Below are 24,450 nucleotides of genomic sequence, written 5' to 3'. Positions count from 1 at the left end.
TGTTAGGCCATTGGCAGATTGATGACTATTTCTTATTGTTGGACCATTTGAAATGCATTAAGTTATTGTTTGATATAAGCTTTATAGAGAAAAAATTTATTTATATTTACGGTTTAGGCTGAATTTATTTTAGCTATTGTGAGAGATAAAGTTTGTGGTTCAAAATGGTACCACTTTTTCTGCATTGCTAGTTTACATTTGATAGGAAACCAAGAAAACTCTGTTTTTGTTTATTGATTTCCCTACAAACTACAATGCTGTCTTTATGTGCACATGACTTAGTGCAGATTATTGGAAGCTTGATTTTTATTTAATTAATTATGTTTATTTTTTCATATATCTGTGTGGATCTGCTGGAATCTGTCAATTTATTGTTTGTTTTTATAGAGAAAAAATTTATTTATATTTACGGTTTAGGCTGAATTTATTTTAGCTATTGTGAGAGATAAAGTTTGTGGTTCAAAATGGTACCACTTTTTCTGCATTGCTAGTTTACATTTGATAGGAAACCAAGAAAACTCTGTTTTTGTTTATTGATTTCCCTACAAACTACAATGCTGTCTTTATGTGCACATGACTTAGTGCAGATTATTGGAAGCTTGATTTTTATTTAATTAATTATGTTTATTTTTTCATATATCTGTGTGGATCTGCTGGAATCTGTCAATTTATTGTTTGTAGATTAATCAGAATTGGTCTAGTTCTATACCCTAGAGGCTATGTGCTGTGAATCGGTGAGTTTAGTCTGGAATCTGTCAATTTATTGTTTGTAGATTAATCAGAATTAGTCTAGTTCTATACCCTAGAGGCTATGTGCTGTGAATCGGTGAGTTTGAAAGGAATCAGTCGTATTCAAGGCGACAGCCCTCCAAGAAATTAATAGACGAGAAGAGAATAGTTTAAATGGAAAATATTTGCTGCCTTTTATTGCTTAAGCTGTAGCTTAAATACAACTATGCCTAATTCTTGAAACATAGCACTATGTAGGGTGCATTATCATAAGTGTTATCTTCAATCTAGAAATATTACAACCATTCTATTATCTTCAATCTAGAAATATTACAACCAATGCCGCAACCAAAGCATGATCATCAGATCCAGGATATATGATTAGTTGAAATTTATTCCTTTCAGCATAAACTGCTGCAACTTGTACATGAGGCTAGTCTGCATCAAAACATAAGAGTGAGACCTTATGTTAAAAACCACAATGAATAAAATGGTAATTATAAATTTAAGAGAAAAAAAGAATATAACTAATCTCCAACATTTACATTGCAGCAGCTAGTGGCTCTTAACAAATCTACGAGACAATTTTAAGGAATGACAAGATGAGGAAGCAGGAGATAATCCATGATAAATATGAAAAAAAAAAATTTCATGCACGAGAAATTAGATGAATTTATTGAGAGATGAACAAGACCCGAAAATCATGTCATTTTGTAACCTATACATATAACTAATTCCCTATCAAGAGTAATGTAGTTCAACTGTTTAAGTCGAGAGATCAACAAGATTTTTTTAAGGCCACAAAAGAAAAGCATCGTTTAAAAGCTCATAACATAAAGCAAAAGTCATGTAACTTATCTTAGAGTAGCTAACTAAGCAATTTGTTGAGCTCTCAGCCCCCCGCGCCCACCCCCCCAAAAAAAAGATCGTTGAGCAATGCTACTAAGTTTGTACTAAGTACATATTTCTTTGTCTAGTCATCAAATGTATGTTGTTGTTAAAAATCTTCAATAATTTCTAGTCTATACACAAATCACACACGCTAAACATGTACTTCAACCTCTAGTAAATAACAAAATATGGTTCCGCATAGTTACTGATCAGGCTTAAAACAATATATCTTTGTTGCATTTTTCAGTAAATTTCATAGAACACAAAGCAAATCTTAATCATTGAGGCTTTAGTTTTCAATGCTAGCAACATTTTTCAATTATTTGTACCTGAGCCACAATATCATTGCCTCTGTAGATAGTGCAGGATTTTTGGAAAGGATTTCAGTGTATATGAATTTAGTTTCTTCCCAAAGTTAGATATTAATTTAGTTTCTGCAACCTTGAAGCCACTATACAACCCATTCTACAACAATATCCATTAAACCAATCAAAACCTTATCCAAAATTCGAAATTCAATCACATATATGCCCCCTTAATCATAGATTGTTTGAGATTTTTTCTTGCTTAAACATTTGCAATGTGCATTCTAAACTACAAAAAATTTCAACCAATAATGGTGAAAAGTAATTGTACCTGATCCACAATATCAATTATTTGTACCCGACCTAGAATAATTTGGAGTATACATTATCAAAACCTTGCTTATAACTAATTTTTCAACATATCCCTTTTATAAAAGGTTTTCAATATTCATTCAAAATAAAAATAAAAATCTGCATTGATACAACACCATTGATGCCAATATTCATTCATTTACTAAACTAAGGAAAAGATATAAATAAAATTAGGATTAATAAAGACAGATTCAGTGGTTAACCCACCATGATACTAACAAAGTCATAATTACCTTTGAAAAGTTTTTCAATCAATAACAAGGTGAAAAATAAAAACATGTTGATTTAGACATTGTTTCAAATAGTTGGTGGGCATTGAAAAACAATTGGTGGGCATTGAAAAATAAATGCAGAACGGGGGGAGAGAGAGAGAGAGAGAGAGAGAGAGAGTATTGTGTTTTAGTTTTTATTTTTTATTTTTTTAATAAGTGGTGTGGTTAATTAGGGTTAGTTGGATTAAATTTACTTAAGTAATCATGTGCAATACATATACCATTTTTTACACATATCAATTTATTAGAACAGTTTGTAGCCTTAAGCTACAAATAGTTTTGTAACTAAACTTTATCTATTTATAATTAAAGTAATTTATAAATATTACTTAGAATTTTTATATGAATACATTAGACCATCATCGCTAATATTACTACTTTTTTACGCATCTATCACAACCCCAATAAACTGTAGCAATATACTGTAGAAATGATTGTGAAAAATAAAAGCTGTCTTAGACGGCTTATCATTTTTATTATTTTTTCAAGACTTTGAAATGAAAAAAATAAAATAAAATAAATCCTGATAATAGGCTGATATGACGGACCAATTTATTCAAAGGGAAACATCTTCTCTGTCTCTCAATGATAATCAAGAACATGCACATTCGGGCTAGTCAAAATATAATCACGAAAATGCACATTCGTGCTAGTCAATACTTACCAACCAGCGATGGATGGTTCCGTGTAATTTCACTACAAATCCACATATTGACTCGATACCTGACGTAACATATAATTAAGTTGTAGATCTCATAAAAAAAAAAAAGTTGTAGATATATTCAATGAAATCTTATTAGAGATTTGACATTTAGAAGGTTCGAAATTATGTAGAAACCGTAACCTTTCAATGTCATTATAAGAATTGGCCCATGGCTGCGCGTGTAGAACAAATCCATTGGGTTTGGGGTTACATTAGAGGAAATTAAGGCAGAGCGTGGTCAGCTCAGGCTACACAGCATTGAAAGGTTCCACTACTTGCGCGCGCGTATATATGTGACGGTTTGGATAGTTAATAAAGTTGCCTTGCGTTTCACTTATTGTGTTTTCTTCCTTTTTTTTTTTATTTTTTTTTTTGGCCGGCTTTGTTGACTTTGGGAGACAAAATTTACTGTGCGTATACTGTGCATGCACTGTTTACGCACTGTTTACGTACTGTTCATGCAATATTTAATATTAAAAGTGGGTCCCACAACACTATTCACATGTTTAAAAATTATTTTGTTACAGTGTTTTCAGCAACAATAAGTTTTTATCAACTTTCAGCAACAATAAGTGCTATCCAAACGGACCCTATATATATATATATTTATTTATATATACCATGTTAATGAATACTTTTAAAATAATTATTAATAAATTATATTAAGATGTTACTTTTATAAAAAATATAAAAAGCTGTAAATAGAATTAGAGAACAAATTATAGGTGATTAGTTATTATTGGTTATAATTTGAATTTATCACTAAAATTATTTTTTTGCTCTACCAATAATAACTTTAATAACTTGTCACTTAAAATTTGTTATGAAAATATTATGAATATAATATTTCTCATAAAATTAATTGTTTTATCATTCTTTCATAAAACATTTCTAAAATAGTTCCTAAACCATTGCCTTTAGAGCACTCTTTTAACATTTATATATATATATATATATTTAGAAATATTAATGAATGCTCTAAGGAAAAAAACCTTAAGTACGAAGCTTTCATAAACCTTAAGTACAAAGCTTTCATAAACAGCAATATAGATTAGGAAAAAAAAAAAAAAAGAACATTTGGTGCCAAATCCAAAAATATGTCACCTTTTCATGAACTCAAATGTACAATTAATGAACTACCTAGAAAGGAAGTTCATCCTGCGTTAGAACGTTTGGAAAAATCTTATTAGACACTAGTTATTATATGATATCTATAATTTAACGAAAAATGTTTTGTAAAGATAACTATCATTACTCTACCATGTCAAATACTATTTTTTTTCCTATAAAAAATTCCACGTTAAGCCGAATTTTCTGACCTCCGAAGAAAAGTAGAAAAGTAATCATTTTTATATCTAATCATAAACGACCCAGCTGTGACAGTAACGTTAGAAATATTCAAGAATGAAGATGAATTCGAATTAATTATAGGGAAAAGTAATAAAATAAAATACATTAAAGAGACAAACATAACACGTGACATGAATACTAGTTTGTCTTTTTTATCTTCTTTTTTTTCATCTTTTGTTTTATAAAGAATAAAGCCATCTCCTATCAAAAAAATAAAGCCATCAGTTTGTTGTCCCTTCTCTCTCCAACCACTACTCATAGGGAAGAGAGAAAATGACATAGAAATTAGGCAACCCAGAGAAAGAGGACCGAGCGAGCCAGATAGCGTGGAAAATATTTGAAACTATTCAAAATTTACCACCTACTCCCAACAACTTAATCGAGTTTCTTATCGCTCTCCCCAGCACAACTTTTAGTCTATAAATTTGGCCGTTGATCCCTTTCTCAATTTGTGCCTTTTATTTCCTTTCAAATAAATCCAATCCATTTTTCTAGTATTAGAGCTCAGATTGACAGATTCTACAGCCACTTTTTTTCAGAATGGGTTCAATTATTGGAGAACTTCTTACTCTTGAGAAAGGATCGAAATCAGAATCTCATGCAAGAACTAACGGTATATCATACACTCATTCTCATGTCTTACATTATATGTCTTTTATATATATTATCTCTTTGTTTCCGTTATCTATAGCACTAGTGCGCATTGTATTTTCCCAGTAACATGCTAGATTCACGGCTCAAAATAGTTAGATTATATAGTGATTGGTCCATATTCGAAACCCATGGAGAAAGCAACACCTATATATATATATGGGAAACAAACACACTATATAGAGGCATTACGTGATTAACAAAACCACTTCCTTCGGCAGAATGTGAAAGTGAAACCACTAATATAAATGTGAAATTGTGAATGAACATAAGACATTTGCCTTCAAATTAATGTATCCATATATAAGTGCCTCCAATATTTGGTTATAAATATAATAATTCTTTCAAGTGAGTTGGAAAACACTCACTTGAAACTACCTTTGTAAATCTACTCCCATTTGTAATCATTGTATAATTTTTCCCCCCAATCCGAAATTTGTAATCCTCAACAAATATCGTCAAGCGTACTATCTTGTAAAGTATTAATTCAAGTATCAACATTTCGAGTAATTAAGTTTCTGTTTCAATCATTTTATTATGATAATTACTCTATATGATTACTGTCTAAACTTAATTGCTTTCTCACAATTGTTATTTTGATCCGCCATTTGCAATTCTGGTCTTTCTCCTACACCACATGCTTCTCATTAACCTTCAAAATCTCTTAAAATTCCCACTATAAAGCCATGATCTACTGTAATTTTCGAAGAATTGCTTCGATAGCTTCCATGAGAACTTCCTTTGTATGTGATGTTATTGGTTGATCCCACTTAAAAATTAAAAATTGGAGAACCTTTTTAAAAGAAATAAACTAAATTTAAGAATCTTGCTTGAGCGAGGTACAAACGAAACTTTCAATTTGGATCTCACTTGAGCAAGATTTGAGCGAGAGACATGCAAACTTTCTGCAAACATTTTAAGATGTTTATTGGAGAGCTCGCTTGAGTGGGACGATTGTAGAAAGTATGGTTGCTGTATAATTTGTGTTAAAAAATAGGGGAAATGAATACAGTGGCTGCTCCACAATTTTTTTTCCAAAAGTTGTCATTATGAAACTTAAAAAAGTAGTAATTATGAGACTTAAATTATAAAAAAATATAACAAAAAGAAAACTTCATATATTGACAATATAGCTTCCATGAGAACTTCCTTTGTATGTGATGTTATTGGTTGATCCCACTTAAAAATTAAAAATTGGAGAACTTTTTTAAAAGAAATAAACTAAATTTAAGAATCTTGAATGAGCGAGGTACAAACGAAACTTTCAATTTGGATCTCACTTGAGCAAGATTTGAGCGAGAGACATGCAAACTTTCTGCAAACATTTTAAGATGTTTATTGGAGAGCTCGCTTGAGTGGGACGATTGTAGAAAGTATGGTTGCTGTATAATTGTGTTAAAAAATAGGGGAAATGAATACAGTGGCTGCTCCACAATTTTTTTTTCCAAAAGTTGTCATTATGAAACTTAAAAAAGTAGTAATTATGAGACTTAAATTATAAAAAAATATAATAAAAAGAAAACTTCATATATTGACCCAAAAAAAAAAAAAACACGCAAATACATATAATCTTATAATTTTCTTTTATGATTTTTCTTATTTTAAAATTGTTGCATGATGGTTTAATTATCAATTCTATAAATTACATATATTTTAAATTTTTAGTTCAATAAATTTTTCTCAAGCTTTTCATTTTTGTTTATAGGGGCCTAATATATTTTTAAGAGGATCAAAGTTTAAGAACAAAGTTTGGTTACAAATTTATTTTTTATATATAATTTTAGATTATAAAAATTTGAAATTTAAATATTTAATTTATGTATAACTATTGATTTTTGATTTTATTGAAATTTTGCAAGTATGAAAGATATATGTACTGTGTTAAAATAAAAAATGAGACGTGGTATTTTATTGGTATACTAAAAAAGATAGAGTAATTTTTTTTGATAGGTTAAAAGCAAAATATTTTTTTGCACTAGATGTGAATGTTCACAAGGAGATCACAGTAAGGAGCTACACAAAAATCCAGTACGGAGAGAGTGGAGATTCCATCAATTAGTTATTGCATTGTTTACAAAACTACCAATAGATTCATTTTCGTTTGAAACCCAACTAATATATGGGTTAAAATGGTAAACATACATTTTGGAGCTAAAGATGACTGACAAGTGACAAGAATAATTACATACTAGAATATTAATACTAGTTTATGATAACGAGTATCTTTAGGGTACTTATTAATAATTTATTTTAAGAAATTTTTAATACCACTTTTATGAGAAATGAAAAAATTTGTTAAAATATTAATTACTCTTTTTTCATTTTTCATAAAAAATTTCTTTAATATATTTTTAAGAGGATCAAAGTTTAAGAACAAAGTTTGGTTACAAATTTATTTTTTATATATAATTTTAGATTATAAAAATTTGAAATTTAAATATTTAATTTATGTATAACTATTGATTTTTGATTTTATTGAAATTTTGCAAGTATGAAAGATATATGTACTGTGTTAAAATAAAAAATGAGACGTGGTATTTTATTGGTATACTAAAAAAGATAAAGTAATTTTTTTTGATAGGTTAAAAGCAAAATATTTTTTAGCACTAGATGTGAATGTTCACAAGGAGATCACAGTAAGGAGCTACACAAAAATCCAGTACGGAGAGAGTGGAGATTCCATCAATTAGTTATTGCATTGTTTACAAAACTACCAATAGATTCATTTTCGTTTGAAACCCAACTAATATATGGGTTAAAATGGTAAACATACATTTTGGAGCTAAAGATGACTGACAAGTGACAAGAATAATTACATACTAGAATATTAATACTAGAATATTAAGAAGTTTATGATAACGAGTATCTTTAGGGTACTTATTAATAATTCATTTTAAGAAATTTTTAATACTACTTTTATGAAAAATGAAAAAATTTGTTAAAATATTAATTACTCTTTTTTTATTTTTCATAAAAAATTTCTTTAAATGAATTATTAATCAATACCCTAAGAACACTCATTAACATTTTTCTGAAAAGAAAACAAGAATGATTAACATATAAGTGGTTTTTGTTTTTTAAATTTATTTATTTTAAATTTCTTATTTTTTAAGAATAGCAGTATTAGTTTATTGAAAGGTACTGCTCAAATGGTTTGGCTGACTACGTACGCAATTAATGTGCTAGGGACGTATATGTAATCAATGTGATGTAATTCCGAATACCTAACGTAGTAGTTTTTTTTTTAAGGAATAACGTAGCAGTTGCATTCACATCAATTCTTCTAAAAGATTTTATCTATTTTACATAAAAAAACTTATTTTTTCTATTTTACACCATCATTTTTACAAAACACCCACATCAATTTGTCTATTCTATATCTTTTTTTACTTAAGTAATATTTTTCTCATATTTTTTTATTATTCATAACTACCCATAGCCCCACCAACTTTAACACACACGTATATCTGATCTCTAGCTCTTTCTTTTTCTTTTTCACTTTCTTCTTTTTTACTTTTCCTTCTCGTTCTTTCTTTCTTCTTCTCACTTTTTCTTCTTCAGCGTCTTCTTCTTTCTTTTTCTTTTCCTTCTCCTTCTTCTTCTTCTACATTTTCTTCTTGTTCTTTTGCAATTTCAGTCTGATTTGTTGCTCTTTCTCTATACCCATCTCTCTACCCATCTCTATACCCATTTTTCTGAACAACTCTCCCTAGCTTCGATCAGGCAAGACCCATTTCGGTCGGATCTCCCTAGCTCTGATCAGGCAAATACCGATCATTCCAATCAAGCACCAATCATTCCACAAGCACCGATCGTTCCGATCAAGCACCAATCTGTCTCTTTGTTGGTTTGTTCGTGTGAGTTTGTTTGTGTGTGGGTATGGGTTTGGTGGTTGGGTTTGTTGTAGTTTGGTGGTGGCGCTAGCGCCTTCTTCCCCGCTCTAGTTGGTTGCAGTTTGATAGAGGAGAGAGAAAAAAAGAATAAAAAAATCGGATACACATGAACAGTAACCGTGTAAATATACACAGTTTACTGTTCATTTACACCGGTTGTGTATATTTTACACATTTTTACACCACTGATGTGGGTTTTTTTTGCTCAAAATGTGTAAAATTGGTCAAAATGTGTATTTTACACAATTATAAAAGAGCTGATGTGGCTGCTCAGTATATTATATTTTCTCAAAAAAGAAAAAGAAAAAAAGTAAGGTATATTATGATGTGTAATGCTATTATCACAATTTTTGTCATAACTTATATTGTAAGTTGGAAGTGGTGGAGTAAAAATGGCGGGCCTATAACTCCGCCACTCACGACTTACCATAGAGCAAATTGTGGGAAAAAATTATAGAAAAAGTTGTGAACCTAATATTTTTCATTTTATGATAGACAAATATGTAATCAATGTGATGTAATAAGTAATACCTAACATAGTAAGGTATATTATGATAGGCACATATATGTAATCAATGTGTTCTAATGCCTAATACCTAATATTAACTTAACATAGTAAGTTATATCTCTCACTTTTTATATTATACTTTATACTCTACCAATTATATGTAATATGTTTGAATTTTTTTTTCTTTCTATTTTACATTAAGAAAAGACAAATGAATACATAATAAGTTGTGATTGACTAATTAGTAGAACATAAAGTGAAACATAAAGGTTGTTTAGTCTTAAATTAATGCAATATCCCTATTACCAAAAAAAGAAAAAAAGAAAAAAAAAGAAAAAAAGATAGATAATTGAAAGAGGAATACAAATCTTTTGTACTATATTTTGTGTTCCACTTTATGTTCCACCAATCACAATTTATCAAGTGTTTATTTTTTTCCATTTTAAACTTTGGCTATTTTAGAAAGAAAGTTAAATAAATACATGGCAAGTTATAATTTGTGAAACATAAAGTGGAACACAAAAAATGGTATAGAATATTTGTATTTTTGAAAGAGAGCTCTCATAAAATTTTGTCATGCATGGAATAATTATAACTCACTAGCTAACATGTTAATCTTTTTCAAAACTAACATATCCTATGTTTTCTATTGAAAAATTGCATAAACACTCCATGAAATTTGGGTCTCTCTCAAACGCACCTCAATTATATTTTAAAAATTTTAAACCCTTGAGATATCACAAGTAAAATTGACTTCTTTGTCACATATTAATTACTCTTAGTAATGAAAAGTAGTTACGTAAAAAAAATTTCTTTTTTAATAAAGTTTTCATTTTAAATTTTAATGAATAATCAATTATTAAAAAAAAAATAGAATAAAACTTAAAAGGAAAGTGAAAGAAACATATATAAACAATGAACAGTAAAAAATTCACAAGCAGTGGCCCTGCCAAATAACCACAAAAGAATAAAGAAAATTTTCTTCCAAACTTTCTTACCAACTAAACAGTTTAGGCCCAAGGGAAAAAAAATGCCAAAATATATATATATATATATATATTTTGATAACTTAATATTTTACTCATTTTACCATGGATAAAGTTTGATTATAAATTTGGTTGTAATTTAAGATTATAACTTTACTCAATATCTTTTTATTAGATATGAATTTTGTCAAATTTACCATTAGATTACATTTTTTTTTTAATTCTTCATGCTTGAAAACTTTCTAGAAAATAAAAAATCAATAATGATGTCATTAATTAATTATTTAAACTGCAACTTTTTATAGTCTAAAATTATATGTAAAAAATAAGTTTATGAATCATATAGTAAATAATATCTGATTGACATAAAATTTAACATAAGTTAAGTGCATAAAGAACATTCAATCTAATAATTAGGTTTTTACAATATGTAACAATATTAATGTTTTTTAAAGAAAATTATAACCTCAAGCTACAATTAAATTTGTAACTAAATTTTGTCTTTTTAGAATAAGACTTAAGTTGGGTCTAGTGCTCCCTCTGTGGTTTGAATTGTCAAAATCATGATAAATGGACAAAAGTGAATCACAATACTGATGGGCCTAATACTTAAGAGTACTAGACTTAATAGATTAAGATTAGGCGTAATACTTGGTGTAACCGTGTAATAGCATTGGATGACTGAATCTCAACCATCGAATTAATAAAAGTTAACAAAAGAGTTAAAAAGTTAAAGTTAAAAAATAAAATAATAAATACTAATGTGAGATGAATTAGTGTAATTGCATCAGATCCAAATCTCAATAAATAGATGGGACAGCTTTTTCAAACTCAAAGTGATAGTAAAAATCCAGACTGGATCTCTGCCAATTGTAATAAATAGATGGGACAGCTTATTCAAACTCAAAGTGGTACCTCCCCACGCACAAGTTGCATAAAACGATGGCAGTGGTCCAACGGCTCAAACTGTGCCTTCTAACCACCGGACAGCTTATTCAGTGGCACCTCCCCATGCATTATGTGTGTGGGGAGGGGGTTAGGTTGAGGGCAGCAAAAATTTCTAATCATTAAAAAAAAACAAAAAAACTGTACTTGTAAGATTTATTTAGCATGTTATTTATTTATTTGATTAACAAGTTTTCGTTTAGTATATACACACAAGTAGTGTGCGTTTTATTCTTGGCTTATGAAAGGACATGTGAAAACTCTTTCAGGCATGGCAACCGCACCGGAGAAGATCATCCTCAAAAGTCAAGCACTTAAAAAGGTTAGTTTTCCCTGTGCATCTGTTAAATTATATTAACTAAACCATTCTTTTAATTATAATATATATATTCTTTTTTTGGGGGGCGGGGGAACAGTGCTCAAGTTTTGCAGTTTTACCATCTTCTTTACAAGGGGGAAAATGCTAATTGTCTTTTTGATAACCAGCTCTGGATATTCTGTGATTTCAATTGGGGAACAATGGGGAGCTTTACATATATCATATATGGCTATTTAGTTGAAGCTAAACTATTTATCATTTGGATATAGAAATATTGCAAAATTTCCCATAGACGACTGATTTTAAGCATATACTGTTACTTCGTTTTCAATAATGAGAATTTTTTAAAGTTTTATTCACAAACTTTGGTATTGAAAATCACATATAGATTATTCTCAAAAAAAAAAAAAACTCATGTATATAGGTTTGAATACATCTCAAAAGTTAAGAATGACTTATGAAAAAATGTTTTGTAATATTTAGAGTATTCTCATCAAAACTTTTAAAAAAATTTAGCATTTATCATCTTAAAAACCAACTTTATAACATATAAGACATTATTTTACAATACATCGCTTTACAATGTTCTTTACATCAAAACTTTTATTTTTTTCAATACTTCAATTAAATATTCATTCTTTATTATTTTTATTTTATTTTTTATTTTATTTCTTACTCTCCCTCTGTCTCTCTCTCTCTCTCTCACTGTCTCTCCATCTTTCTCAACCTGGTCTAGAAGCTTCTCCCTCTAAAAAAAAAAAAAAAAAAAAAAAAAAAAAAAAAAATCCACGACACAAACTGCAACCAAAGCCCACCACCCCAACAACCCCGATCTGAACCTCAACCTCGATCAGAACCCACCCTAACCTCTTCGATGACCACCACCCCAACAACTCAACCAACGGCCTCAACCCACTGTCACAACCAACCTCAACCCACGGCACAAACCCACGGTCTCAACCAACCTTAACCCATGGTCTCAACCAACCCCAACCATCGTCGAACCCACCACCGTCGAACCCATGACCCACGAGAGGGAGAATCTGAGAAAGAGAGATGAGAGAGAACGAGAATGAGAGAGAGAGAGAGAGAGAGAGAGAGTGAGAATGAGAGTGATAGTGATAGTTTGAAGAGAGAGAAAGAACAATATTAAAAAAATGATAACACATTGCTACAGTGTGCTCTAAAAAATAAGAGTGCACTATAGCAAGATGACAAATTTTGTAGGATATAGCATGTTTGATGGAGTAGCATTTTGTGGTATTAGATGTTAAAAATAGTATTTTAGCAGTTAGAACATCCGCAGCCAGAAATCTCATCATATTCTATTTTACTATTCCAAAAAGCTACTTTATCAATTATAACATACCATTCTTCAATACACCTAACATCCCAAAATTCTATTTCTTTCCCCAGTTTATTTAAATATTCTTTTTTATTATTTTTTACCTATTTCTCTCTCTCTCTCTCTCTCTCTCTCTCTCTCTTTTCCTTTTCGTCTCTCTCCCTCAACCTCTGGCACAAGAACAGATAAGAAAAAAAAACAACCAGTCTCTCTGGGTCTAAAACATCACCACCACCGTAGTAAAACCACTGTCACTCACATCCCAGCAAACCCACCACGCCACTAGCTAGCAACCACCACCACAACCACAATAGCCACCACCACGCTAATATATGGAAAGGAGATGATCTTTCTAGGAAACCAAACAGTTCACAAACAACAACAAAACCCAGAACCTTCTCTTATTTTCTTTCATCTTCACACCAAACAAAAACAAAATACAATCCAAGAGTTTCAAACCCAGAAGAAAAAAAAAAAAAAAAACTGAATTAAACATGCAAAAGAAACCCACCGATGCTTTGTCGGAATCACCATCGGAGCCATCGGAGCTCTGATTCAAACCCATCGGAGCCTTCACGCCGATCCAAACCCAGACCACCGACCCACCGTCGTCAAAACCCACGATCTCCATCGTTGTCAAAACCCGCACCTCCAAAAAAACCCATCACTGATGCTCGTCGGAATCACTATCGGAGCAATCGGAGCTCCAATTCAAACCCATCAGAGCTATCAGAGCCCTTATGCCGAGCTATCGGAGCCATTCGATTCCACCGTTGAGGAAGCCACGGGGTCTTGGTCTAAAGAGAGTAGAGAGCAGAGGAGAAAGAGAGAAGGAAGAAAGAGAAAGAAAGAGAAATAATGACAAGGAGAGAGAAATTCCCGAGTTAATAAACAGGGGAGGGAGTATTAAAAAATTATTATTTTTTATACCATTAAGCTACAATACCATCTTACAAATAAGATGGTACTGTAGCAATATCTCAAAAAAATTTGGCATTCCCAAGTTTGGCCTTCCAATTGCTGAGCATTTGTTGGGCTTGTATGCCAAATGTATCTTACATTTGGCATATAAAAAGCCCACTGCTAATGCTCTTATAGAAGCTTTAATGGGAATGCTCTTAGTGCTTTGTTTTGGATTGCCTTAGACTGCCATGTGAGTCCTTAGCTCCACCAACTACCGGTTGACAAATTTTTTATTTTTATTTTTAAATTTTGGGATAAAATTAGTTAGATAATTTTTTTTTAATAAATAATGCTATTACCACCAAATATCCACAACTTTGCCCAACTAATCCACATGGCAAGTTGTTAACGGTGGAATTGTGGACCCATTACTCATAATTTGTCACACGAGCAAGTTGTGGCAAAAATTGTGGGTTTTGTTGTGATAATAACATTATTCATTTTTTATAGATACTATAGTATTTCAAACATTCGCTCCATAATAATTGTTCTTTATCATCAAATTAATGTACCATTTGATTTGTGATATAGACAATGATTAAACTTTAGATTTATTATTCAATGATAAGAGACTTTATCGAATGAGCTAATTAAAACCATCAGTGGACAAGTACTTCAAAAACAGTGGACAAGTACTTCAAAAACCCTTGAGGAACTAGCCTATATAGATTTTGGACAGTTTAGGGTTTGTTTAGTAATGTTGTTCTAGTAATGTTATTCGTATCTTTTGGAAATACGTGTGGGTGAAAAAGTATATGAAAATACGTGTAATGTTTAAACACTGAAAACTGTTGTTTAAACAACAATAACAAACAGACCCTTATTTTTTGTCATAATAGTGTGTCTATGTATATATATATATATTTCCTTTATTTTTCAAAGGCATCAAAAATATTGTTTTTGGTGTTTTCAGTTTATCTCTAACTATATTTGGATATGAGATGAGACAATCGTTTTACTTTTGATAATAAACTCACACACAAAGTGGGTAGAGGGAAGCAACATGTATCTCAATAATTCATCAAATTAAAATATGCATTTCAATATGTATGTCAATAATTAATCAAAATAAAATAAGTACCTCAATATGGCTAACCTTCCTCTAAACGTGATATACCTTTCATATGTTGCAGTACATTTTAGAAAAATGCTACCCGCGAGAGCATGAGCAATTGAAGGAACTCAGAGAGGCCACAATTGAGCAACATCCTTTTTGGTGGGTCATAATTTCTTTCCAAGCACTATTTTAATGCCATTTTTTTTATTCATTTTTTTATTTTTTTTTATGTTTAATGTGGATAAAATTCCTTTACTATATGTTTGAAGGGAGAAAGAGGAGGGAGGAATTTGGCAAGGGGACAGAAGTGGCTTAATTCATTTTGTTTAAGGGAAAATATTAATACACTCATTTTATTACACATATTTTTACTCACTTTAGGCCTAGGCTTAAGGCCCCAGTTAAAAACAGTCACCAAAGATCCCAAAATTGGGAATAATTGTTTTGTTTTTTTTTTTTTTAAAATAAAAAATAAAAAGAAGACTTGGTTGTTCCACGTATATTTCCTCTTCGAGCTCTCCATTTAAAAGGGGGGAAAACAGATTTAACAGAGTTAAAAGAAAATTCATTAGAATTTGATTCCATGGTTATAAGAAGGAAAATTTAAAACAAAGGGTATGGCTCTAATACAAGAATGGTTAGGTGGAAGATGTAATAACAGGAGGCTTAAAAAGAAAAACTCCTATTTTTGCTAGAGGAGGAGCACGGCCAAAGAGCTTTGTGATTATTGCTATTTTTCTTACATTTCATTGCACTTCATTTTATATTAAATTAATGACATTTGCATCAATACATCTCTTATAGAAGTTCATAGGCAGTAACTGCGCCCAAGATAATAAATTACAATTTTTTTTTTTTAAACATAAATTTACTGAAGTTATTACTTTTGAACTGTGTTCATATTTGGCAGGAGTTTGATGAATGTGCCTATCGATGAAGGTCTACTCCTCTCAATGCTTCTAAAGACCATGAACGCAAAGAAGACATTAGAAATTGGAGTCTTTACTGGTTATTCTCTTCTTACTACTGCTTTAGCACTACCAGCTGATGGCAAGGTACGTTTCAGAATTTATGTATTATTTTTTGGTAACTCCTATTTTATATACTAGGCAAATAAATAGTATTAGTCTGTAAGGGCCAGAATACACTGAGGTTTTCAATTTTTGCAGATAATAGCTATTGATCCAAACAGGGAAGCATATCAAACTGGATTGCCATTTATTCAGAAGGCTGGAGTGGAGCATAAGATTAATTTTATTGAATCAGATGCCTTGTCAGTTTTGAATGATCTAATTACCAATGTAAGTTTTTTATTTATTTATTTATTTATTTATTTATTCAATAGTTGGAGGTGGGGCAATTTGAATCTTAGATGTTTTTGTTAGAAACATCAAGAGTTGTGCCAATTAAGCTACAAGGCTCTTGGCCATTGCCTATATAAGTTATTAGCATGATGCAATTGTATCTCTACTCAAGGTAGAGATAGTTAGGTTTGTAAAATAATTTTTTTTAAACGTGTTTTCTATTGTTGACCTTATCTAACAAGAACTAGAACAAGTTATTGTTGACCTTTAGGTGCTTATAACAGAAGTATGGGGTAAACGTGTTTTCTATTGTTGACTTCATCTAACAATTAACGATAAAACAAGTTATTGCTAAAATATGCTGAGTTTCCAATTAGTTCCAACCAGTGGTGGAGATTGGGAAAAATAAAGAAGAAAAAAATTAGCTCGAAATCAGTTTAAAGTTACCCATTATATGGCGATTGAAGTGACTATTCATGTATAGTTTTAGTTATGTGATTTTTTTGATGAGTTAAGTGACTTTTTTAAATAATATGTATAAATAATCTTATAAATCGTTATGTGGTAGATTGGAGGAGATAATTTCAAACTAATTTGGAGCTAAAATTTATCCTAAAAAAATTTGGGTGGTTAACCATAATATGATATAAATATCACAAAACGACAAGAATATTGTTGTCAAAATACAGTTCACTTTGAAATGACAAGAAATTTTTTTTATTTTTGATGAATAATGACATTATTCGTACTTGCGCAAATGATTTGACCAAATTCAGAATTCATCGACATTTTCTTTAGGTTCTATACGGATGAACTTTTCACTTATCTTCCTAAATACTTGTCACATGTTAGTCTTCACTCTCAACCGAACCTATGTGATATGTTGCGCATATGTACCTGACCTTATTAATTTCCTAATTATGAATACAGGGTAAACAAGAAGGGACATTCGATTTCGCATTTGTGGATGCTGATAAGGAAGGCTACATCAAATATCATGAGCTACTTTTGAAACTGGTTAAGATTGGTGGAATAATTGCATATGATAATACCTTATGGTTTGGGTCAGTGGCAGAACCTGAAGAAGATAAGATGGAGGAATATTTGAAGCTTGGAAAAAAGTGTCTCACGGAATTGAATAGCTTTCTAGCAACTGATCCTCGCATCGAATCATCCCTCGTCTCTATTGGTGATGGCCTCACCCTCTGCAGGCGCATCTGCTAGTGAAATCAACAAATTGAAGTTCTTGCTGCTGCACTAGCATGCATGTTACTCAAATTGTTATTTAGAATAAAGAGATTAAATTCTATAAGGACGTGGTGTAAAACCCATGTTTTACCCCTCCAATCCCAATATGCCACATCATCTTATCACATATTTAAAAATAAACACAATTACACTCAATCAATTCTAATACCCATATATAAATCCAACCAAATTGGGAATCTATCGAGATGTTATTAGGTGTGGTAGGATGTATTGAATTTTAATAAATTTTAAGTAAAATGCTGATGTGGCAATCACTTATTGGATGGTGTAAAATATAGGTTTTATACCCCATCCTTATAGAATTTAATCTCTAGAATAAATCAAGTGTTTAAGAGAATCTATTACGTATATCCAATGTATTAGTATTACGTTAATATATTAGGTGTATTGAATAATTTCACATAAAATACGTTGTTAGATCATTGTCTGAGCATGTTCAGCATCTGCCCATGTCCAATGCTAATTGAAGAGATTGTTTTCTTCTGAAACAGTGGGCAATTAATCAAAGTGAATAAAGCCAATTTCATCTTATTAATCTGATGGATCACATGTGAAACAATCTTCATTAGAAGACTTAATCTGACCTACATATTATGCTTATTTTTATATCAATAATATATACAATTATTGTGTTTTGATTTATTGAAAATTGCAGATGATTGGCATAGGCATGCAAAAATACCTCTAAAAAATTGTGTTCTTTTTTTCGTAGATAATAGGGAAAGAGAGAAAAGAGGGGCAGTGGGGTGGGGGATTCGAACCAATAGGCTAATATTTGACCCCCGAAAACTAAGTTGTGACTTGTGAGTGTGACTTTTTCCCCAATGCACTTAAAACCTTAAACATTATAGAATTTTGTACCCAAATTATTGGGTTAATCACTTAATAATCCTAATATTTTCCTAAGCTATTAGATCAAAGAATGTCTCTCTTGATTGATTGATAATATGCAAATTACTTCCTATCATTATTAAATTCCATAAAATTTAAAAATCTTAACAGAAAAATTTGTTCTTTTTCATTTCACTAGTTTAAACTCTGCCTGGTTCATCCTATACACAAAGTGTTGGTGTTAGGATTATTTGTTGAAACCTAAACTGAACATAAAATATTATGCATGCAGGTGATATTTCACATCCTGTTGGTTGTTTGATATTGTTATTGTCTTTAATTTAATAATAATATATATATATATATATATAAACATGTTTATTTTTTATGATTCTTGGAGGTCTATTACTGTTCATGTATCCCAACTACATTTTCTAGTGGATTATTGACCGCTTAGAGGGTGGCAGAGAGGTTTTACGCCGAAGGTTTTGGTTTCCTCTTCGATAACACATCGTGTGTTGTCCTTGTGTTTGCATCTCTCTTTCCTTTATCTTTACTATTTAATTACTGCTATGATTGTGATTATTTATAGTTTAGATTGTTTATCAATTCTATTATAAGCTTATTATATTTTTCCGCACATACATTGTTTGATATAAAGTTTGAATTGGTAATTTGTTGTTTGGGGGTCTAAACATTTATAGTGTTTTCAACGCTATTTGAACTTTCAGTTAGAATTGTATTGTAGCAAGTACCAAATTTATTTGCACAAATCCCATTTGATTTAGGATTGTTAAACTTTTTTTTATAAAAAGTGTTAAAACTGTTATAAAAACTCTCTCAAATGCCAAATTTTGTATAAAAACTGTAATAAAGCAAAAATAATAATTGTATACACATGTTAAAACTGTTTTGAGTTAACTGTTATAACTACCCCCTCCGTTCGAATTTGTTTGTCCTATTTAAAAGTCAAACTTTTTAGAGAAACATCATTTATTGTCTTGTCTGCATCATTAAAATGTATAAGTTTACAAAACTACTCTTAAATAAATTTATCATTTTTTTAAAGTTATTTTTAATGAGGTAACTAAAAAGGTGCCCAATTAAATTGATTTTTTTAAATATTTGTTAGTTTTCTTTTCAAAATACAGTAGTTTTGAAAATAAAGTAGGGGTATAATAGGAATATTAGTAAATTAATGACTTTTATTTTTAGAAATAGGACAATATTTTGGGACATCCTAAAATAGAATAAAGAACAAACAAACTGGGACAAAGAGAGTATCATAAAAAATCTCTCAAATGTACTTGGGTATAAAAGTAAATGAACAAGGTGTCTTAGTAATAAATCAATTACAATTAAACGTTTTTCTTCTTTCTTCTTTGAACCTGTTAGATGTCTAGAACTCAACTTCTCCTTCCTCTAAATAGTTGTAATTAGCTTAAAGAACAAAAAGCAGATGTGGAGGAACATCCTTTGCCTACATCTTTAAACCTCTAACATGCTTAGTATGTTTAGCTAGATTGTGAGCTATAGAATTGCCTAATCTATAAGTATGAGAAAATGAGATACTATGAAAGGCATCTATAGTTGGTTGCACTAACTCCAAGAGATGACCAAAAGAGGCCACTGGCCAGTGAGTCACCTTCTACCCTCAGAGCATTTATAACCACCTGAGAATCACCTTCAAGGATGAGAGCAAAGACCCCAAAATCCTGAGCAAGCTTGATTGCTTGAACTGCTGCCAAAGCTTCCACATCATCAGAGTTGGGGGGGGGGGAGANTATATAAACATGTTTATTTTTTATGATATAGTAGATTTAGGATTTAAAGCATGATAGTTTTCAATTAAAAGTTTGAATGTTCAAATTCTGTTCATAAAAACTACCAATCTTAACCAGTTTGATTTATGATTGTTAGTGTAAGGTTGAATTTAATCAACTATCTTGTTGGCTTTATTCCGTGTCAAATTTGCTTGTATTTTAGCATTTAGTAACCCTGTATTTAGGTGGGAATCTTGTAAGGGTAGTGAGTGAGAGAGTGTGAAGAAATGCTTAAGATTGTGCAAAGAAACAGGGCTCGCGACTGGATCTCGCGGGTGGCTCGTGGCTTGCAAGCAGTCAGAAGTTGCACACGTGCCAAGCATGCCAGAAGCTGAAGAGTCACGCCAGCTATTGCACTACAAGACAAAAGTCTCAGGCTGGTCAGGCCGTTAGCTCGCGGCTTGAACTCGCGACTCAACCCAGTCGCGAGGTCAAGTCACCAGAACACCTTATTTGGGAAAAACTGACTCTTTGCATTCCATTCTCACCCTAGTATAAATACCCCTTATTCCCACGAAATGTAGAGAGCTTCTAGAGAGAATTTTGAGATAGAAACCCTAGAGGAAAACAAGATTGCCTCATCCACAATCTTCACCTAAAAGACTTTTCAAATTCTTTACTCTCTTTTTTTTTTTTTTTTTTCCCTTTAATTTTCTAAAAGTGAAACATTGACTCTACCCAATCTATCATGAATAACAACTCCAATGCCTACAACATTTGATTCTCAGAATATTGCCCTATCAAAATTTACTTTTAAGAGTTAGACAGGAGGAGGTTGCCAACGTACATGGGTCGATGATGAAGTCTGGAGTTGTATCGATGATCTGGCATTGTTATGGACAAAATCTTGCAGTGCCTAGGAAGTTGAAGGAATGATTTGATTGATTGGGAACACACTGGACCTTGTGCGTTTTTTATTTCTACAGAACCAAATTGTCCAAACCAGCATGGAGAACAGCTCCAAATCTTTTCCTGCCTACTTCACATATCGAAACAAATCCATGAAGGTAGTAAAGGGATGGTGTGGTGCAAAAGACTGGGTTGGGGAGAAATCCTAAATGGGTGAGAGGGCTAGGCAATTCCAAAGAGCATGTAGAACATCTTTTGAAGATGTGTCATAGTGTTCAAAATTATCCTTGAAGAGAATTTGACAACGACACAAACCCTTCTTTGTTGGGATGGCTTCTCTACATGCACGCCAAAGGAAGTTTTGGACTTTGTTTTGAACTCGAAGTCCCTAAATGTCTTTCCAACGAGGTTATTGATCATGTTGATATGTTTGAACTTGATGGACTGTAGAGTTTTCCCCCATAAGGAATATGTATCCAGATTTTACCAAGTAACAACTCGAAGTGACATATGGCCAAGTAAGTTTGTCCTCAACTGTTGGGTTATAGATTAACCCCAGTTAATTAATTCAATTACATAAGTCGATTAATTAAGTCAAATTACATGCAAATCATGGAGGCGCACACAAATCACCAAATAAACTAAAGTGCAGCATAAATTAAATTGATATATTGATTTGTTGACGAATGGGGAAAACCTTTTGCAAGGCAAAAATCTCACCGGGAGAATTTCATGTCACCACTCCTAAGAGCATTCACAGCAGTGTAGCTATAATGCTATATTGCTAAAATTTAGCTCCACAAACACAAAAATCACGCTGCAGCAGTGGAGGCAAAAGTTAAAATTTTAGATGATTTGCTACAGTGCACATCATTATATAGATGTGCACTGTTCATCAAAGCTAAAAATAAAATGCATTATTTTATTCCCATTTTGATTAAAAAAAGGCCACTTGCTCTCTCTCTCTCTCTCTCTCTCATTCACTTTCACCGTGCGAGAGAGAGAGAGAGAGAGAGAGAGAGAGAGAGAGAGAGAGAGAGAGATTTACTCTCATCTAAACTCTAAACTTCATCTCTCTCAATCTCACTCTCTGCTCACTGCCTCTCCATCTCTTTTTTCTTCCTCCATAGACCCAGACCCTTCTTTCTTCCTCAGAGACCCATCGCTGATCTGCACGAGCCCAGCCGCCACAGACCCGTCACCACCGACCCACATTCAGCCGCTGACCTGACCCATTTCAGCCTCTCTTCTCTATTTTTGGCGTTTCTGTTTTGTGTTTCGGGCTGTGCTTGTGTTTTGGCTTTGTGTTTCGAGTTATGCTTGTGTTTCGGCTTTGTGTTTCGCGCTGGGTTTTTGTTTTCGACCCACGTTCAGCTGCCGACCTGACCCATTTCGGCCTCTCTTCTCTATTTTCGGCGTTTTGATTTTGTGTTTCGGGCTGTGCTTGTGTTTCGACTTTGGGTTTTGGGTTGTGCTTGTGTTTCGGATTTGTGTTTTGGGCTGGGTTTTTGTTTTGGGCATGGGTTTTGGTTTTTGTTTCGGGCTGGGTTTGTGTTTCCGGCTGTGATTTTTCTGCTTTTGTTTTTTTTTCTTCTTCAATGGTTTTGATGGGCATGGCGGAGTTGTGGTTGTGCAGTGATTTTTATGGGTTTTATGGTGGTTGTTGTTGTGTGTTGGTGGTTGAATGAAATATTATTTTATTGTAGTGTGTATATTATTTTATTGTGTTAAAAGTTAAAATCGATCCACTGCTGTAGCATGTGTGTAGGTAAAATAGATAAAGTGACTTTTTGTGTAGCTAAATAGCTAAAATTTTAGATGAACTACTGTGAATGCTCTAAGAATCCACTAATCAAGAACAAGCGGTTATAAGTATAAGGAATCTTACCACTACCCTGACCTATCCCAAAATACCAACCTACAGTTAACCTTTACTCCAATCCCCAATTGGACTTGATCTTGTAAAGACTTCTTCCTTTGCACGGATCCTAGTACGTGTTTGACTTCCAATCCTAGCAATTGAAGTTTCTTGTTGGATGCAAAGTTCTTCACTTCAAATCATGTTGAAGATCTGGAAGCACTTGGTTACAAAGCCTTAAGGTGTACAAGAATGCAGTAGTTTCCCTAAGAATATATGAGTTCTTTAATCTTAGTCTTTGATGACTTTTAAAATAAAACTTTTATACCATCTAGGAGTTTAGTGAATGAAATCCTAGCAATTCAGGTCATCATAGGTTGAAATTCTGAACTACATAGCTCGATAGATCGAGAGGTATCAAGCTTGTGTCGAGAATTACTCATTAAGTCTTGATATATGCTAGTGTCGAGCTTGTGTCGAGACTAGTGTTGAGATTCACTGTTTTAGCTTTTCTTTACTTGTTTCTTGGTTCAATCTTCATGTCTACCACTTGTTTTGTCTTATCAACACACATCTTGATATCTTAAACACATCTTAGACCTACCCAATTACAAGTAAAGTGCATTTTGTCAAATGATATGCCAATACATAGAAAATATGACCTTAACATCAACCTTCATATTACTAAAGGGAATACTGAGTATTAATTCGACCTTTAGGGCCGGGGAAAAAAAACCCTTGATTAAATCCTCATCCCAGCTCTTGGACAAATGATTAATAAGAGAACTAACCTTGGCATCTTCAAAACCACCAACTACTGGAGATAAGACTTGAGGATGATCATTTGAAGGTAAACCATTGGTCAAGCCAGATGCTGATAGAGTCCCCACACCCTACTTTCCACTTGGCTCCCCTCTGTAGAGCAACCTGACCCCATAAAATATTGCTAAGTTTGGAACCAACTTTATAGGGAGAAAGAAAAATTAACAAAGAGACCAAAATGCCCTTTTTCACATTTATCTTCTTTCCCATCTACCAAACGCCCATGTCCCATGCTAGTGAAGAGGTTTAAGAATTGAGAGGGAGTGTGACTGAGAAGAGGAATGAAAGAGAAAGATTAAAAAAAAAAAAAAGAGTAGAAAAAGAGATAATAACATGGGAAGGGAAAATAAGGAGTAGGTATCTTATGTGGGGCACCTATTCGTGTGACAATGGACTTATGCGCCT

General features: G+C 32.0%; 1 protein-coding gene across 1 annotated transcript; it reads left to right on the top strand.

The window, feature by feature from the left end:
• The first annotated feature begins 4,971 nt into the window (after nt 1–4,971).
• Nucleotides 4,972–18,397, top strand: LOC112011645 (flavonoid 3',5'-methyltransferase). The gene is made up of 6 exons (XM_024044010.2): nt 4,972–5,235; nt 11,875–11,927; nt 15,366–15,448; nt 16,200–16,344; nt 16,459–16,590; nt 17,524–18,397. Exons 1-6 carry the CDS (start codon nt 5,163–5,165, stop codon nt 17,815–17,817), a joined length of 780 nt encoding a protein of 259 aa, XP_023899778.2. The 5' UTR covers nt 4,972–5,162; the 3' UTR covers nt 17,818–18,397.
• Nucleotides 18,398–24,450: the final 6,053 nt, after the last annotated feature.

Source organism: Quercus suber, unplaced genomic scaffold, assembly GCF_002906115.3.
Source record: "Quercus suber isolate HL8 unplaced genomic scaffold, Cork oak 2.0 scaffold_496, whole genome shotgun sequence".
In the NCBI taxonomy this organism is placed as follows: Eukaryota; Viridiplantae; Streptophyta; class Magnoliopsida; order Fagales; family Fagaceae; genus Quercus; species Quercus suber.
Note: the sequence above shows the minus strand (reverse complement) of the source record. Positions and strands in the feature narration are given on the sequence as shown.

Bases quoted from the DNA above. Each gene is read 5' to 3' on its own strand.
- LOC112011645 (XM_024044010.2), top strand. From the start codon at position 5,163: ATGGGTTCAATTATTGGAGAACTTCTTACTCTTGAGAAAGGATCGAAA. The intron at 15,449-16,199 runs GTGGGTCATAAT...CATATTTGGCAG, and splicing joins ATTGAGCAACATCCTTTTTG to GAGTTTGATGAATGTGCCTA. The intron at 16,591-17,523 runs GTAAGTTTTTTA...TTATGAATACAG, and splicing joins TGAATGATCTAATTACCAAT to GGTAAACAAGAAGGGACATT.